The sequence below is a fragment of the Grammomys surdaster genome, unplaced genomic scaffold (assembly GCF_004785775.1).
Source record: "Grammomys surdaster isolate TR1022 unplaced genomic scaffold, NIH_TR_1.0 129, whole genome shotgun sequence".
In the NCBI taxonomy this organism is placed as follows: Eukaryota; Metazoa; Chordata; class Mammalia; order Rodentia; family Muridae; genus Grammomys; species Grammomys surdaster.
In genome coordinates this window covers 13,002,825-13,019,384 of record NW_021604587.1, presented here as the reverse complement: position 1 = coordinate 13,019,384, position 16,560 = coordinate 13,002,825, and the positions used below count along the sequence as shown (strand labels likewise).

The following is a 16,560-nucleotide window of genomic DNA, read 5'->3' as shown; positions in this document are numbered from 1 at the left end:
GGTGAAGGAGAACTACTTAAGAGTTCCCACAAAAATTTACTCTGCAGCTTCTCTCCAAAATAAGGCTACTGCATAGAGTTCCACCTGCCTCCCTCATCACGCCAAACCTGGAGTCAGGTTCCTATTGGCTCTGTAATATCTCTATGTGGGTCTTCTGGCAGGGACTTTACAGTTGCAGATCTACAAGCTATTATGCTGATATACCATCCCACTGGACTAACAAGAACACTAAAACTTGGGATCATTGCTACTTTAGGGCTCTGCTTTTCATCAAAGAACATGAGCACCCGAAACTTCAGTGCATCTGAATCCCTTCCAGGACTCACTTCACTTGAATGTTTCAAACATGTTATAAAAAGCCTTCCAGGAGTTAGAACTCAAGTTAAACAGCAGAGATTGATTTCAGGTGTGGACTCACAAAGCTTATCATTGCCTTTACTCCTGTTCAGTTATCCATCTATGCAATTGTGAGCCTACTTTGTCTCCCTGCTGAGTAGTTCAATATTGTGGAGTTGAATGAGATTTTAAGGATACATATTCCCAAAACATCTCCCACATCTTCCTCTTTGTGTAACCAAGTTGTCAACATCCAAGGTATCCATCACCTGTCACAAAGGTTAATGGAAACAAATAAAATGTCCCTATACTTCATTCCACAAAAAGCAGCAGGAACAGGGGATAATGGAACAATCCCAAGTTATGTGTTTGGAACAAAGTCATGAGCTATTCAGCAGTGTTCTGAGATCATCCATGACAGGAACAGGACTTCCAAGACAATGGTTGGACTAGATATCCAGCACATATGTCAGGAGCATATGTGGTGGGAGCTGAGAAAGGCCAAAGACCCTGCTGATGTGGTCAGAAATCCTGAAGGAGTCAGAGAGGCAGAAACCTGGAAGTCTCTCTGAGTTGATCCTGTGTTATTGTGTCCATTAACCTTTATTGCAGGTCCCCAAGATGTTGACAACTGGATTATAGATAGACGAAGACATGGGAACTGTTATTGGAATATGTAGACTTAACTCTTATTTAACTATATGGAGCTGATTAATTCTGTAGCTAGACAAAGGAGCCCCACGGTTGTAAAGACGGCTAACAGGATGAGGACAGAGGTCGTGGTTACTTGGTGACTTCCAAGGATGCTGCTCATTTACTGCTCCCGTGTTGTTCCATCTGATTGGCTCCTAACTTCCCCATTTATAGTCTCCACCATCAACTCCTTAAGTGGAAGAAAAATGCTGTTTCTACTCTTTCCTTTTATTTCATTATATGATTTCCCACTAAGGCTGCCTCGGACGGTCTTAGAGTTGTCTCCTGATGCTTTGTTACTCCTTGTTAAAGACTTCCTGATATTTTTCCAGATTATTTCAGGTCAGTTTCTTTCTGATAAGAAAGTTGGGACTTACGTGGAAGTGGATATGTTTGGTTTGCCTGTGGACACAAGGAGGAAGGCATTTAAAACCAAGACATCCCAAGGAAATGCTGTAAATCCTGTCTGGGAAGAAGAACCGATTGTATTCAAAAAGGTGGGTCTCACGCTTGCTGTGAGAGGCAAGTTTATCTGGGTGTTTTAAACAAAGGAAAAACAAGCAGCTATTTGGTTATGGGAGAGTATAAAGCAGTTGTATCTTGAAGGTTATCATAAAAGCTTAAATTTTATTTTTCAATATTTAGAATTATTTAATTGTATAAATGTTTAGCCTATGTATAAATCTGTGCAGCACATACTGGTTCCCATGGATATCAGAAGAGACAGGTGGATCACCTAGAAATGGAATTATAGACCCTTATGAGCTGTCATGTGGGTGCTAGAAACTGAACCTGAATCCTCTTTTGACAGCCACAAGTATTCTTAACCTCTGAGCCATCTCCCCAGCTCCTTATTTTTAGGATTTGATTTCATTAATCACAGTAGCTTCCTGTGAAAACCTACATACATAATGATGTAACTTCCTGCCTGAGTTCATGAAACTTTACTCATTGATGATTTGTGTGTAATAAGAAACTACCCTTTGGTTCAAATGCTCCTCACATGATTCTCAACATAGAGGTATACACACATGCAACCCTGTTTCTGCTTATGCCTTTTTTTTTTTACCTCACAGAGAGGCAACTTAACATCTTACCTAAATTAACAGAGTAGATACTCGGCTTTCAGAAGAGCAGGCCTAGCTTTTCTAATACGTTTCTAGTTCTTTCTAGGACTTGCTTGCCCTCATAATCATAATCCTGCATATCCCCACAGGTAGTTCTGCCTTCTCTGGCCTGTTTGAGGATAGCAGCATATGAAGAAGGAGGCAAGTTTATTGGCCACCGGATCTTGCCAGTGCAGGCTATTCGGCCAGGTATGCAGAGTGTGGCGAGAGATTTTCATTAAAGAATGACTTAGGAACCGTTGCTCCTCTGTGATTGTGCTGTATAACAGAGGCCTTAAAATTGCTCAAATCAGTCTGGTAGTTGTGCATATTTGTCATGTTGCTATGTTGTAAAAGTCACAATACTTTGACCACAATACTTGTCACCACAAGCTGCCTGAAAACTCACATACAAGTATTTGTGAGCCCTGATTCATGAGCCTTATGGATTAGCACCATGTATTAGTTTCTTTTTTATTACTATAATGAAAATATCTGAGTCAGACTGCTTTAGAAAGAAAAGACCTTTATTTCATGCACAGTTTTGGAGGCTAAAAAGGTCAAGATTTGATCATTTAATCAGCTTTTCCTCTGGTGAAAGCCTAATAGTGGAGGCTTCCTAGAGGAAGTAAAAGTAGGGATCACCTCACCCGACAGGAAACCAGGTAACTGGGTAAGGTCACACTCAGTCTTTTTAATGAGAATGACTCTCAAGAACTGTCTCTGACAAGACCGAGTAGCACAGGCCTATGACTCCAGCTGGGCAGAAGGCCGCAGCTGGATGATCACACAGCCTCCAACATGGGAACTTGTGTGACAAAGCATATCATCCACAGCCTCAAGGTTGACTGGGATAGCCTGTGCTCATGGGAGACCAGGCATATTGGCCACAACTTAAGAATTGGCTGGGCTATCCTAAGCTCAGTGGCACATTTGTGCATTTGGGGTGCCATTTGGGTTCATTTTTGTCCCACTGTGCTCATTTTGGGGTGCATGTTGAAGTGGTGGTAGCACCCAACATAGGGACTCCTTTTCCTAACCCACAGGGATGTTAAAAGTGCCTAACTCTACATGGGCACGTCCACTCTTTGCTTGCCCCAAAGCATTAATGTCCCATGGACAAAGCAGATCCCCAGTCACAAAATATATCTTGTATGATTTATTATACAAGATATATTTAGCCAACAATAATTCAAACTGGAACATACAGTTTGCAAGGGGAAATGTGGTTAGGACACAAAAAACAAAAGTAGAAACAGAATTGTGTGAATAAGATGAGAAGGAAGTGGTCTGTTTGTAGACCACCATGGGTGCAAATGAATGTAGCTAGCACTGTGAAACCAACAGGTGACACTTGGTGTCCTTGTCATCCTGTAGGCTATCACTACATCTGCCTTCGGAATGAGAGGAACCAGCCCCTGATGCTGCCAGCTGTCTTTGTCTACATAGAAGTCAAAGACTATGTGCCAGACACGTATGCAGGTAAACAGTGCCATCTTTGTGGCCTGATGGAAGGCTAGCTGGGCCAATGCTGGGGCACTGTGGACCTCATAAGCACAACTTCTTGTGTGTGGATGCTTAACAGCCAGTCGTGTGAGCCTTTCTGTACAATGAATTTGCCTTCACTAGTAGCAGATCTCTGAACAATTCTATGGATGGAGTCTTAAATTAACAGGAATTAACTTAGCCAGAAGTCACATTTTGAAATGGTTTGTTTGTTTGTTTTCTGTTTTGTTTTAATTACCATGGGTCCTGGGAGTAAAACTGGGAGTGTCCTGGGACACTGACCATTGGTGGAAACTTGGAACACATATTTCTGGTCCAAAAGCTAGAACTTTCTCTGCCTAGCCATTGGCATGCAAATGGAACTCAAATTGCCAAGTCTTTGGGTTGTTCCAATAATCTGGAAGACAGACTTTATGTGAAGTCTCTATTTATGAAACACATTTAACAAACTAAACTAAGTATGGAGACCATTGCTGGGATAGACAAAACCTTCAAAAGGGAGGTGGAGAAGACCCAGTTGATTTGTAATACTTAACATTGGTTTTCAGAACTGAGGGACTTTGACTTCTCTCTGAAGTTTTATCAAAGTCCTGACCCGTGTAAAATTTCAAAGCATGGCATATCTGAGTGGAGTGTTACAGGGGTCATAGATAGAAGAACAGTGATGTTACATGAGTAGGTGGGTGGGGATGAGTGAATGCTCATGGACAGATGATGGGTTATATGCACAGATGCTCCCTTGGATGGACAATGGAGAGTCAGCTCCTCCAGAAACCTTGATCTGCAATCTTCCCTGTTTAGATGTGATCGAAGCTCTATCAAACCCAATCCGATATGTCAATCTGATGGAACAGAGAGCTAAGCAGCTGGCTGCATTGACGCTGGAGGATGAAGAGGAAGTAAAGAAGGAGGTGAGAAGGAGTCCAATCTTAATTTATGACTGGAACACACCTTCATGCATGTCAGCCTTAAGTCAGAAGGTGACTTTACATGACTCACCAAAATTTCCACTTTTTTTTCTCTTTGGCATTCTTTAGACCACAACGGTGACTTATCCTGTGGTTGTGCTGAATAGTGCATATCTTGCTGCTTTGGGAGTTTCTAGATGTTTCTGTGTTGATTTAGCAACTAAATCACTAGGAAGTGATCTTCATTAAATCACTGTATATTCTTTTGCTTTTAATTTAAAATGAATAATTTTCCAAGTGATTTGTGATATATTATAAAACAGAAAATACTCACCAAGTGCTACTGAGAGGCTTAGTGGGTGAGGGTGTTTTCCATCAAACCTGACCACTTGAGTTCCATCACCAAGACACATATGGTGGAGGAGAAAACCAATGCCTGCAAGTGGAATTCTATATGGGCATCATGACATGCATATGCTCACACACCTGCCAGGACAGGTTCATTGTTGCAGCTTACAGGGGTACAGCAGTGTAAGAACGCATAGCCACAAGCCTTCCTCTTGCGACTGTCTTGGTAGTATGACAAATGTTCTCATAAATTGTTTTCCTTTTTGTTGGATGCTAAAACCTTTTTAATTTCCTCCCCGATCTTCTCAGTAACCCATCAGTGATTTAAGAGTGTATAGTTCTATCTGCATGTACTTTTGTAGCTCCTGTGGTTTCTCTTGCAATTGGTTTCTGAGTTTCTTGCTCTGTGCTCTGAAGAGCTATCAAAGATTGTTTTGATTCTTTTGTATTTGGTAAGACCATGTTTGTGGCCTAGACTTCTAATAGGATAATAATTTACCTTCTTAAGATATTTTTAAACCTGAAGTTTCCTCCTTGGGTTCAGTTAACAGGCATCAATTATATACCATGTGAAAAAGGCATGATTCAAATTGTATCCTTAATAACTTGAGTCCAGACCGTGATGCTTATATTTGTATGATACATAAATTATGGTTGTACATTAGTAGGTTACATGGAGACTTACTGCACACACTTTCATTTTTTCTTTCTTTTTCTTCTCATTTTGTTTTGGCTTGTTTTTTGGTTTTGTTTTTAGCCAGCTTATTGCTACATAGTCCGGACTGACCCCAAATTGTCCATCTCCCTGCATCTGTTTCCAAAGTTCTGGGATGACTACTGTGTCCCTCAGCACCTGAGTATTTTTGTCATTTTAAAAATCACTGTTTGAGTTGTTGGTCAACAATGTTGCAGAATAAAAACAAAACAAAACAAAAATGTAATCTCAATCCTCAATGCTAGGTATATAGAAGTTAGAGGTATTTGTCTAAAAATCAAATTAAAAACTTAGACATTAACAATTTTTTAGTTGTTAATATCTTAGTAATATCTAATATCTTAATGTAAGATGCCAAATAAAATATCAGCAACACTTCTTGTTTTCTACTTTTAAAATATATCTATAAAGAAAAAGAATGTGACTGAATATATCTGTTAGAAAATATTCCATACAGATTTTAATGTCAAGATAAAACATTTGGACATACCATTCTCAGAGTGCCATGCTGATGGTATGTCCAAGGCATGGGGTTAAAAGTTATCATGACTTTTCACACTTATGTGTGCAACATTCATGGACCACAGAGTCCTTGCCAAGCTCAGAGTTCAGTTTGTGGGACTCATTTCTTTCTATACTGTGGAGTCTAAGGGTTTAAACTGAGGTTTTTAAGTTTTGCGACAAATGCCTTTACCTGCCGTGCCTGGTAGAAAACTTCTAATAAGTAACGTATATTAAAGATAAAAACACAGCAGGCAAATTCCCTGAGAGAAAGAGGACCACACCCCTGGGAAGAGGTGGGTTCCTGTACTCCCTAGTGACTATTTGGAGTGAGGTACTAGAAATTAAAGGTTAGGCTCAAATTGTCCTTATTAGATATCTTGGGCCCTGGGCCATATGTCAAGAAGTTAGGATCTGACAGTTGGGGATGAGGAGTGTGCTTCTTGTTTTTAACTTTTTTTTTGTTTCTACAGTGACCTATTGCAGCATATCAGAGGACCAGGGGCTAAGTAAATGTAATGAACATTGCTACTTTCTATGCACCTGGCAGTGTATTAACATATGTAAAAATTTGGTTCATTAATTGGTTTTTGGTTGCTTTGACAGATATTCTACCACTGAGATACATCCCAAGCTATTATCAATTGTTTAGAGATGGCCTTGAACTCATGGTGCAGCCTGGACAGGTCATGAGCTTGTGATCCCACCTGCCTCAGCCCAAAAGTAACAGGATTGCAGGCAGGAGCTGCCAGCCCTCTTTCACATGTGGCTTAAGATATTCATAATTTCTAATTCCTTCATTTTAGCAGATAAGGAAATATAGGTACTCAAGGGTTAAATTTCTTGCCCAGGGCCACACAATTTATAAACAAAGGAGATGGGATACAATCTCTCAACTCCTTATGTATACCAGCATGTCTCCAAATTTTACATCCAGATAAGGACATGATGGTGACAAGCTGTGTCTAATTCAGTGGATCTGGGTGTGGGACTGATATTCAGCCTCTTTAATAATAAGCCCCATCGACAGAATCTCCTGGCCTGTGGAGCCTACTTTGAGAAAAACAAATCTACACCACACCACCACATAACACAGCTGTGCTATTCCAGAAACCGTTAGCAAGGAAGGGTTCTTCGTGTTCTCCAGACAGCAGGGCACCTGTGCAGATGAACACATCCTGGCTGTTGTGACAGAATGAACAAAACCTCCACAAGCTCAAGGTACACAAAACCATGGCATAGAGCAGGTAGCATAGGTAGACTCCTTCATCTGAGGAGCTGTGGACAATTAAGAGTGCCAGGGGATGGAGAGTCATTTGCCTCCCTGGTTGATCCTCCAAACTCCATTAGATGGCGCCACACTCAAGAGTATATGGGCAGCACAAATTGGACTTGCTGAATTTAAAAGACATGAAGACAAAAAGTTAGATGGGTAGGGAAAGGAAAATAAAATGGGAGCAGTTGGAGGAGAGAAAAAAATATGAACAAAATATATTGTGAGAAATTCTCAGAGTCAATAAAATTGTTTCTTAAAGAATAAAAAATGACACCTTCCTTTTCATCCCTTAGTTAGTTAGCCTTGACAGTTACATGCCCTAAGACAATCAGGGTAGCCACCACTTTTAGAGGAGGAAATGATTGCTTGTAATTATGTAGTGACTCAGTTAAATGTTAGATGCCACCAGAACCCCTGATAGCCACTGGAACTTAAGCAAACCAACCACTGGTTTGCTCCCACTGCTTTCACAAATCTCTATGCGTGTACTGACAGTTTTCAGTGGATTACAGCTCAGGGCTTTGGGTTCATCCTTTTAAAACACTGGAATCATTGTCCATGCCATACCCAACAGCAGACGGTGTACAAACGTATGGCTCTCAACGAAGGCTTTCTTCCTGCTCTAGAGCACAACTCTCAAATTTTATTGTGCATAAAAATCAGCCACAAATCATGATATAATGCCAATTCATTAAATCTTGCACAGGGCATAGAATTCTGCATTACTAAAAACCTTCTTGGTTTTGAGTAGTAGAGCTCTCAGTATTTAGCATGTGTCAGAATCACCTGGGTGCCTTCTTCCAGCACCCATGCATGGTCCCTATCTGATGAAGTTGGTTTGGAGTAAACCCTGGAATTTGCATTTCTAAGGAGCTGAAGTGATGTTGGCAATGTTCCAAGGACCACAGTTAGAGAATCAATGCTTTAGAGACTTGCATCCTTTCTAGCAAAGGTGTGGCTCTCCTCAGATAAAGCCCCTCCAGCTCATCTCCTCCATAATACAGTTTAGTCACAGAAACTCAGGAAGTATTCCTGGAGAAACTCTTTCTGAACGCCTCCATCCTGTATTGTCTAGCTATGGTTTGTGCAAATCAATCTGGCTTAATCTCAAAGCTCCATCCCTACAGAATGAATGCAAAGGGTGTTTAGACTGCTTTTTAGAAGGGCAAGCCAAGAAAAGATACCTTCCTTATTGCAATTCTAGTTCAGTGCTTCTGACTTTAGAAACTTTACAAAAACATTTCTAAGGAAGGTGGTGGGAACTCTGTGCAACTGTGGGTTTGGCCTATGTGTATTCAACCAACTACCAATTGTGAAGTTTTAAAACAATTGCCTCTGTAATGGACATGAAAACCTTTTCCTGGTAATTCTTTGAGACAGTACAGTTCAATTGTTTGTATAACCATGATCTACTAGTTTACTGAGTATACACATAAACTCTATAAAAATTTACACACATTTTGGAGTCTATAATGCCTGTGGCCTTTGTGATTTTCTTCACACAGATACTGACATGTGTATAAAATAGTCAGCGGGGCTGTGTGCATTCACATTTAAGAGCTTTCTAATCTGGTTGTGGTGATGAGTCAACTGTAGTAAGAGAAGAAGCTTCATTCTTTTCATTTATGGATTTACTGTTCATTCATTCAAACACCTTTTTTTTGTGATTTCAGCATATGATTCAGCATATACTATAGTTTTAGGACCTTGCCAAAGAAGTGTACGAGCAGGAAACTGTAGAAGTATTCCTCCCCTCATTCATCCATCAATTCATTTATTGAACAAATATTATTTTAATGCTATATGTCAGTTACTATGCTGGAATATATATATTTTCACATATACATATGCATGTGTATGGATTTACATACATACCCCCTGAAAAAAATCAGACTTTTTCTTCCTCACTTCTAAAGAAGAAAGTGACGTCAATTAATAAAAGTTTACACATTAAACTTGCAGTGGTCACTCCTACATCACTATGTGGTAGAATGCTAGCTTTGTTTAAATGGTGGTGCAGCCTTCATGTGTGAAGAGCCATTTGAATTCCATCCTACTAAACTAGCTTGCTGGACCTTGATTGCAAAAGATACCCAACTAATTTTACGTACTAGATGTTCATTAAGATGTTTGAAAAACAGGGCAGGAGATGAGCTCCATGGTTAAAATACATACTGCTCTTGCAGAGGACCCAGGTTCAGTGTCCAGCACCCACATGGGGACTTAAAACCATCTGTGACTCCAATTCCATGTGATCTAATGCCCTCATCTACCCTCTAAGGGCACACTACTTAAGCCTTTGCTCGTCACTTGTGCTACCAGACTCTTCAGAAACCTTCAAGTACAAGTAGAACTTGAAAGAATCGTAAAGTTGATGCTCTTATCTCAGTCCACAATTAAGTGCCAATCTCCACTTGATCATATCAATTCCTCTATCCACTTATCTATTTTTATTTTTAATGCATTTAAAAGTGGGCTGCAAATGCCAGTGTGCTTCACGCCTATGCAGTGTGCTTCACGCCTATGCAGTGTGCTTCACGCCTATGCAGTGTGCTTCACTCCCATGCAGGTGGAAAAGCCCAGCCATGATGTGTTGTTTTCAGGATTGAATCTGAATTTCTTAGAGATAGGACAGGTACAATAGCTAAGTTCATTCAGCTAGTGGAAAGTTTAAGTACAGCTTAACGATATGTTTCGGAAAGCTGTCTCAACCGAAATGCTGTCTCTAACAAAGCCATAAACACTCCCCACATTTCATCCTCAGCAGACTGGATTGCGTACCCTGAAATTACAAATCTCCTTCATGTGTTCTGGGAAAATGGCTAACTTCACCCTTACCCACCAGGGTCCAAGGCAACATACCGTCATCCTAACCAGCAACATGGAAGGGACAGTGTATTTTAATGAATTTTATATTTGTTTGTTTGTTTATTTATTTATTTAGTGTGTGTGTCAGGGTGTGCATACATGAATATACCTCAGCATAGGAGGTCAGCTTCTGAGAATTTGTTCCCTCCTTCTGCCATGTGGGTCGCAGAGCTCAAACTTAGATATCAAGCTCGTTGGCAAGTACCTTTACCCACTGAGCTATCTTATCAACCCAGGAATCAGGAATAACTAGTATCCTCTAAAAACCCCAATAACATCTCTTCTGATAACTCCAGTAACATCTCATAGTTGATAGACACTTTCCTTTCATGTTAAACATTCGACAGAACTCTTTCTTTCTTTCCTTTTTTTTTTTTCTGAGACAGGGTTTCTCTGTGTAGCCCTGGCTGTCCTGGAACTCACTCTATAGACCAGGCTGGCCTCGAACTCAGAAATCCGCCTGCCTCTGGCTCCTAAGTGCTGGGATTAAAGGCATACACCACCACTGTCTGTCTTCGACAGAATTCTTAAGATATCTATTCTCAGCTGCTTGATCATTAAAACTAAAATTTCTGTGCCCAGGACGCACGTCTTTTCTATTTACTTGTACATCATACCTTAAAGGTTGCCTTCTACAAAGCCCATAAGAATGACTATTTAGTTATCTGTTCACCAATTTACATGTGGTATATTTTAAAGAATTTTCCTTTTACTTTTAGAAAGATGTAATTTTTAAATATGAAATCTTAGATTTTAGAAGTCATTTTTGGTCTTATTTTAAAAATATATTGCAGTAATTGAATATGACCACTAGGTGGCAGAGGCTAAAAGCAAAAATCTAGTAAAAGCAACTGAAGTTCCCCCATGTGAACCTTCCTTAACTGAAACTCATGTCATTGGATCCCAGTGGTTTTCCAATTAAGTGTTTATAAGAACATATACTTGGTACCTTTATTTATGTCATAATTTCTTGCACTTTGGGGGAAAATTTTTGTCCTTGTTTTGTTGAAACACATGAAAGTAACCATTATGGAGAGGCCTGGGGAGAAACATAGTAAAAAGCGTTGATTCCTTTGAGCTGGACACAGCAAATCTGGTTTTTACATTTAAACTCACACATAAATCTTGTTGGAAGGACTTAATTTTTTTCAATCATATCAAAAAGTTAAATTTAGTATTTCACAACTGTTGATATTTAAGCATATTATTTATTTTATTTAATATGAATGTTGTTCTAGTGCAACAGGGTGAGTTCTTTAGGAATTCCCTCAGCTTCTTGTATGTCACTATCTTACTATAACTTACTATCATATTAATGCTTCCTTAAGCTGCCACTGTTGTAGAACAGCATTCTACAATAGTGCCTGCTATTTAAAATATTTAGACCTTAAGCTATAATAAGTTCTCATGTCTCCTATCTGACCACTGGCTTCCTTTCAATAGGATTTAGTGCTGACTTTCAATACCATCTTTCATTATTTGACCATAGTGCTAAAAGTGAGGTCCACCCAACTGGGCTGTGATAAAGCCGAGGCGAAGCATCATCCAGCCCACAGAATCCTTATCTTCTTCTGTTATCAGTTTCCCTAATGGGGAAACTGCAGCTTTTCCACACATCCCTTGGCAAAACTGTCAGACACCAGTCTTTTGTTGTTTGCCATCATAGATGCTCAGTAATGGATCTGACTACACAAAGACCCTATAACCCCTGCCTTCCTTACCCTCTTCTCCTGACTCGTGTCTGGCAGGATGGAGGAAGTGAGGGCTGCACACTTGTTGGTTCCTGGCCAAGGGCATTTCCAGACACAGCCTCCCTTTAACATTCTGACTTGGGGATTCCAGGCAAACTCCGCTCCTCCAGTCAGGGCTTACAGAAGGCTGTTCTGAGTCTAACACACCCTGGGGGTGAACTTCGGCCTTTAGGTCATTTGAAAATGTATAAGTTCATAGGAATATTTAATTTTTCATCTTACTTCGATACCTGGTGGGTATAGGTGGTAACTGAGCTATGACCGTCCCACTTACAAGAGCTTCCGCGGGGCTTAGGTGTGGATTCCATTTTCCTGCCCACCAACCAGTTCATTAACTCTGATTTTTTGTTTTTTAAGAGAAGCATTCTCTAAATATGACATTTTCCTACATGAAAAAATCTAGCAACATAGGAAACCAACACAGAAAACAAACAAACAAAAACCCACACCCATACACAGTATTTGAAGCAGGGGACTCTCATTTGCAATGTTTGATTGAACAGAGAATATATCATGATTCCTCTTGGTATATGACTCTAGGGAGAATTTTCCTAACAGATGCTAACTTAATGTGACTGTAACAGAGCTTAACCAATCAGCATTAACCACTTGTCAAAAGATGTAATTTCCCAATAGTGAAATCTAACGCTTCTAGGTTCTATGGCTAGGCTCTTGTCTTGATGTCTGGCCTAGTAACAACACTTATTTTCTCCTGCCCCATCCCAGCGAGATCAGGTACACTGAAGAGACCTGGCCAATAAACAGTGCTATTTGTTGACTTAAGTCAACAATGCTTTAGGGACTGATCCAATGCCAGCTCTAAGGCTGAAGGAGGATCATGAGTTCAAGGTCATCCACGGCTGTAGAGTAAGGCTTTGTTTCAAAAGTGAAAAGCAGTGAGTTGGGGGAAGAATGGGAACGTGAATCAGTGATGCTGTTTATACTTCTGCCTTTCACTGGTAAAACTTCCAGTCTGCTGTTTGTAATTACAAGCCAAAATGTCACAGTGTTGGCGTCCAGGTGACCCATGGAAGAAAATAATCCTGATATACCTTATAAATGCATTGCCCAGAAACATGCTGGGATAAAGTCGTCACCATCAAAACTTGCCGTGGACATAGAAAGCAAGTCTAAACCAGCTGTCGGGCACTTGGAGTGTGGGAAAGCACTGTTGGAGTACTATGCTGTTATAGAGGGAATTATTTTATAAGGATCAGCATCGATCCAACAGACATCTATTGAATGTTTATTTTGAATAGGCATAGCTGCTGGAGTGGATGGAATGATACATTTAATTTTGTCCGTTGGTAATGTCATACCATCTTAACTGTTTCATACATTTACTTATTTAGCTTGAACCAGAAAGCGTTCTAGATACTTACTAAACATTACCTGTTTAGTAACATGATCCTGGAAGACGCCTTATAAGATAGGCAATATTATAGCCCCTAACTCATGTATACCCTCATGGATAAAGACGGAGACACAGCACAGAGAAGTAAGTAAGCTGTTAATGGACTGAATTTGATTCCAAGGATATTTGGCTCCAAAGTGTGCACTCTTGCCCACTACATCGGTTCTTGCTGTGATATGGAAGCTGGTGGCATGAATCAAAATAACATTTCCTTCTGTGTTATTTATTCAGTAGCCCATCTCTGCTACTCTGGACCCAGCTGAGATCAGTTTAGCTGTTTCTCTCAGCTAGGGCTGTCTATCCCAGGACATCGGGCTTAGTCATCCTTCCACAGAGCCTCTCATGTTTATTGCTATAGCAGGAGTCTGCTAAAGGCTGGACATACTTGTGTCTTTATGGTCCTTTGTTTGCATTAGATTTTGCTACTCTCTCATATGATGGAAGCATAGCATCTGGTGAGCTCCAGAGGCAGTGTGGGAAGGCTCTATCCAAGAGTGTGGACAAGTTGGAGTAGAAACCTGAGCCCTTGGTGCAATTAACCTGTCACTTCTTGATTTCACACTATGCTGAATTAATCTTGCTTTCTTGACAGTTTCTAATTTGGTATTTCAGACTCCAAAGGAATGGTAAAAAATGCCATCATTCGTAGCCTTATTGGTACAGGAAAAAAATAAAAACAGTATGAAGCAGAAAGTTAAAAAGGGTGTTATTGATCTTAGGCTGACCCTGGGGAAACATCATCCGAGGCTCCAAGTGAAACCAGGACAACTCCAGCAGAGAATGGGGTGAACCACACTGCATCCCTGGCACCCAAGCCACCTTCTCAGGCTCCACACAGCCAGCCCGCTCCAGGTAAACAGTGGGACAGTGCTATCTGCTAGCTCTTTAACCTTCAGCTTCTGGACATCTCTGAGGGCCAAGAAACTATGGCTTTGAGGGATATATAAGCTTACCTTTGTGTGATATGGGTGGGTTGGCGACAGGATGGACACATGGTTGAATGTTATCAAGCCTCACAGGTATTCACCTGGCTCTGCTGACAACCTAAAACCCACCTGTGCCATTGGTTGTTATTTGGGGTGAATTACGATCCATCCACTGATAGAGTTTGAGTTTGTAAAGAGTTCTTCAGGCAACTTACAACTATGCCTTAAAAGCACATTCTTGTTTCTACTTCAAGTCTCTGCCAACATCTGATTTTCCAGAAATGTTAAATGTCTTCCTATGCTAAGCTGTCTGCTAGGCTGTGAATATGGGTTCGCTCATCTCCTTCTCATTCCAGTCCTCATCAGGGTATGTTCTATTGTTGTTTCACTTGGGAGATGATGAAGAACTTCCTGAAGGGCACAATGCCAGAGAAAGAAAGCCAGGTCAGGGGGCACATGGTATACTAAAGCACTTGCTTTCAGCTTCTATTCTTCAACCAAAGCTACATTCATTTCTCTTGTTTCTCAGAGAAATTTTATTGTTTCAATGCATCTCATGTTAGCTTTTCAGCTCACTCTGGTTAATTCAGTGTGTGTGTGTGTATGTGTGTGTGTTATGGTGTATGTGGTGTGTGTGGTGTGGTGCTTGTCTCTCTGTGTTGATATGTATGTGTCTCTGTGTTAATATGTGTATGTATGTATGTATGTATGTATGTATATGTGTGTGTGTGTGCGAGTGATGTGGTGGTGATGGTGTATATGATATGTATGTATGTGTTTGTATATATATGTATACATATATACAGATATATATGTGTGTGTATGTATGTGTATATGAGTTGGGTGTGTATATGATATGTGTTTGTGTATATATATATATATGTGTGTGTGTGTGTGTGTGTGTGTATATGTGTATATGCATATGTGTATGTATGTGTATATGTATGTGTGTGAGTGGTGTCATGGTGGTAGTGGTGATGGTGTGTGTGTGTGTGTGGATGTGTGTGTGATATGTATGTGTCTGTGTGTTTGTATGTGTATATATGTATATGTTATGTATATGTGTGTGTGAGTGGTGTGATGGTGGTGGTGTGTGTGTGATATGTTTGTGTGTGTTTGTATATATGTGCATATGTGTGTGGGTGCGTGTGTGTGACATGTGGTGTGTGTGTATGTGTGAGTTGTGTGGTGACGGTGGTGATGGTGGTGATGGTGGTGACGGTGGTGACGGTGGTGATGGTGGTGATGGTGGTGATGGTGGTGACGGTGGTGATGGTGGTGGTGGTGGTGGTGTGTGTTCATGTTTGTGTATGTGTGTGTCTCCTAACAGATAGAAGCCATCTCACAGCAGGTTGAGCTTCAGTGTCAAGAAGTAGCATGCATTTGATCTATCAGTTGAGTCAGTTAAAAAAAACAGGAGAGGAATAAAATCAAATATGAGAATGTGACTGTGCCCTTTTTCTTCGCTGTCATAGTGAAACATGGCATTGGTGAAGTTCATGTCTTCTCACTGATGTGCAAGGATGTTTTTCCTGAGGATGTGTTTTATAAATACAAATCCTACTTCATTTTTGCCAACCATGCACGAACTGATACTCCTCTGCTAAGAGAGCCAATGACATCAATACTAGGAGACAGTTAACCATAGACAAGAAACAGCATTTCCAAATGATCATTATCCACCACGTACACACATCTACAGTGCTTCTGAACTGGACTTTATTTCTTCTGGGAGTAAGAGAATTTGCCATTTTAGCAATTTGATTTCTAATTGATAATTAAAAATAGTTTGGCTTAAAGGAAACAGTTAAGAAATATTACAGAATCTATGGCGCAAACTCTCCTCTTCCCCTAAAGTCATCAAGAACACAGTAAACTTTCAATACAAGCTAGCCTTCTGTAAACTCAGCCTGCCTTGTACCAGGGTCCATTTATTGTCCTAGCTTTGCACTCGGAGTCCCACAGTGCACTTGCTGATCATGTCTCCATGATCACCTTCCCTCTGTAAAAGCCTCCAACTCTTTCTTGTTTCTCATACCCCTGGTATTTTGTTGTTTTTTTTTCAAAATGTCTCTTGCATACTTTGAGCTGCCTCAATGTTTGGGGTTCTGTTTTGATGCTGTGCCCTTCCTAATGCATCTTGGTGGGGACAGGAAATGTTGACATGTGCCACCCCTAGCTCAAAATGGCTTCCCTCCTAAAGTTTTGCTTC

General features: G+C 40.4%; 1 protein-coding gene across 1 annotated transcript in view; it reads left to right on the top strand.

The window, feature by feature from the left end:
• Plcb1 (phospholipase C beta 1) overlaps positions 1-16,560 on the top strand; it is a 248,669-nt gene that overhangs the window by 119,553 nt on the left and 112,556 nt on the right. The window contains exons 18-22 of the mRNA XM_028755344.1: positions 1,362-1,526; positions 2,246-2,345; positions 3,513-3,617; positions 4,443-4,552; positions 14,142-14,274. Coding sequence (XP_028611177.1) covers positions 1,362-1,526; positions 2,246-2,345; positions 3,513-3,617; positions 4,443-4,552; positions 14,142-14,274 — 613 coding nt within the window. The remainder of the gene's footprint in view (positions 1-1,361; positions 1,527-2,245; positions 2,346-3,512; positions 3,618-4,442; positions 4,553-14,141; positions 14,275-16,560) is intronic.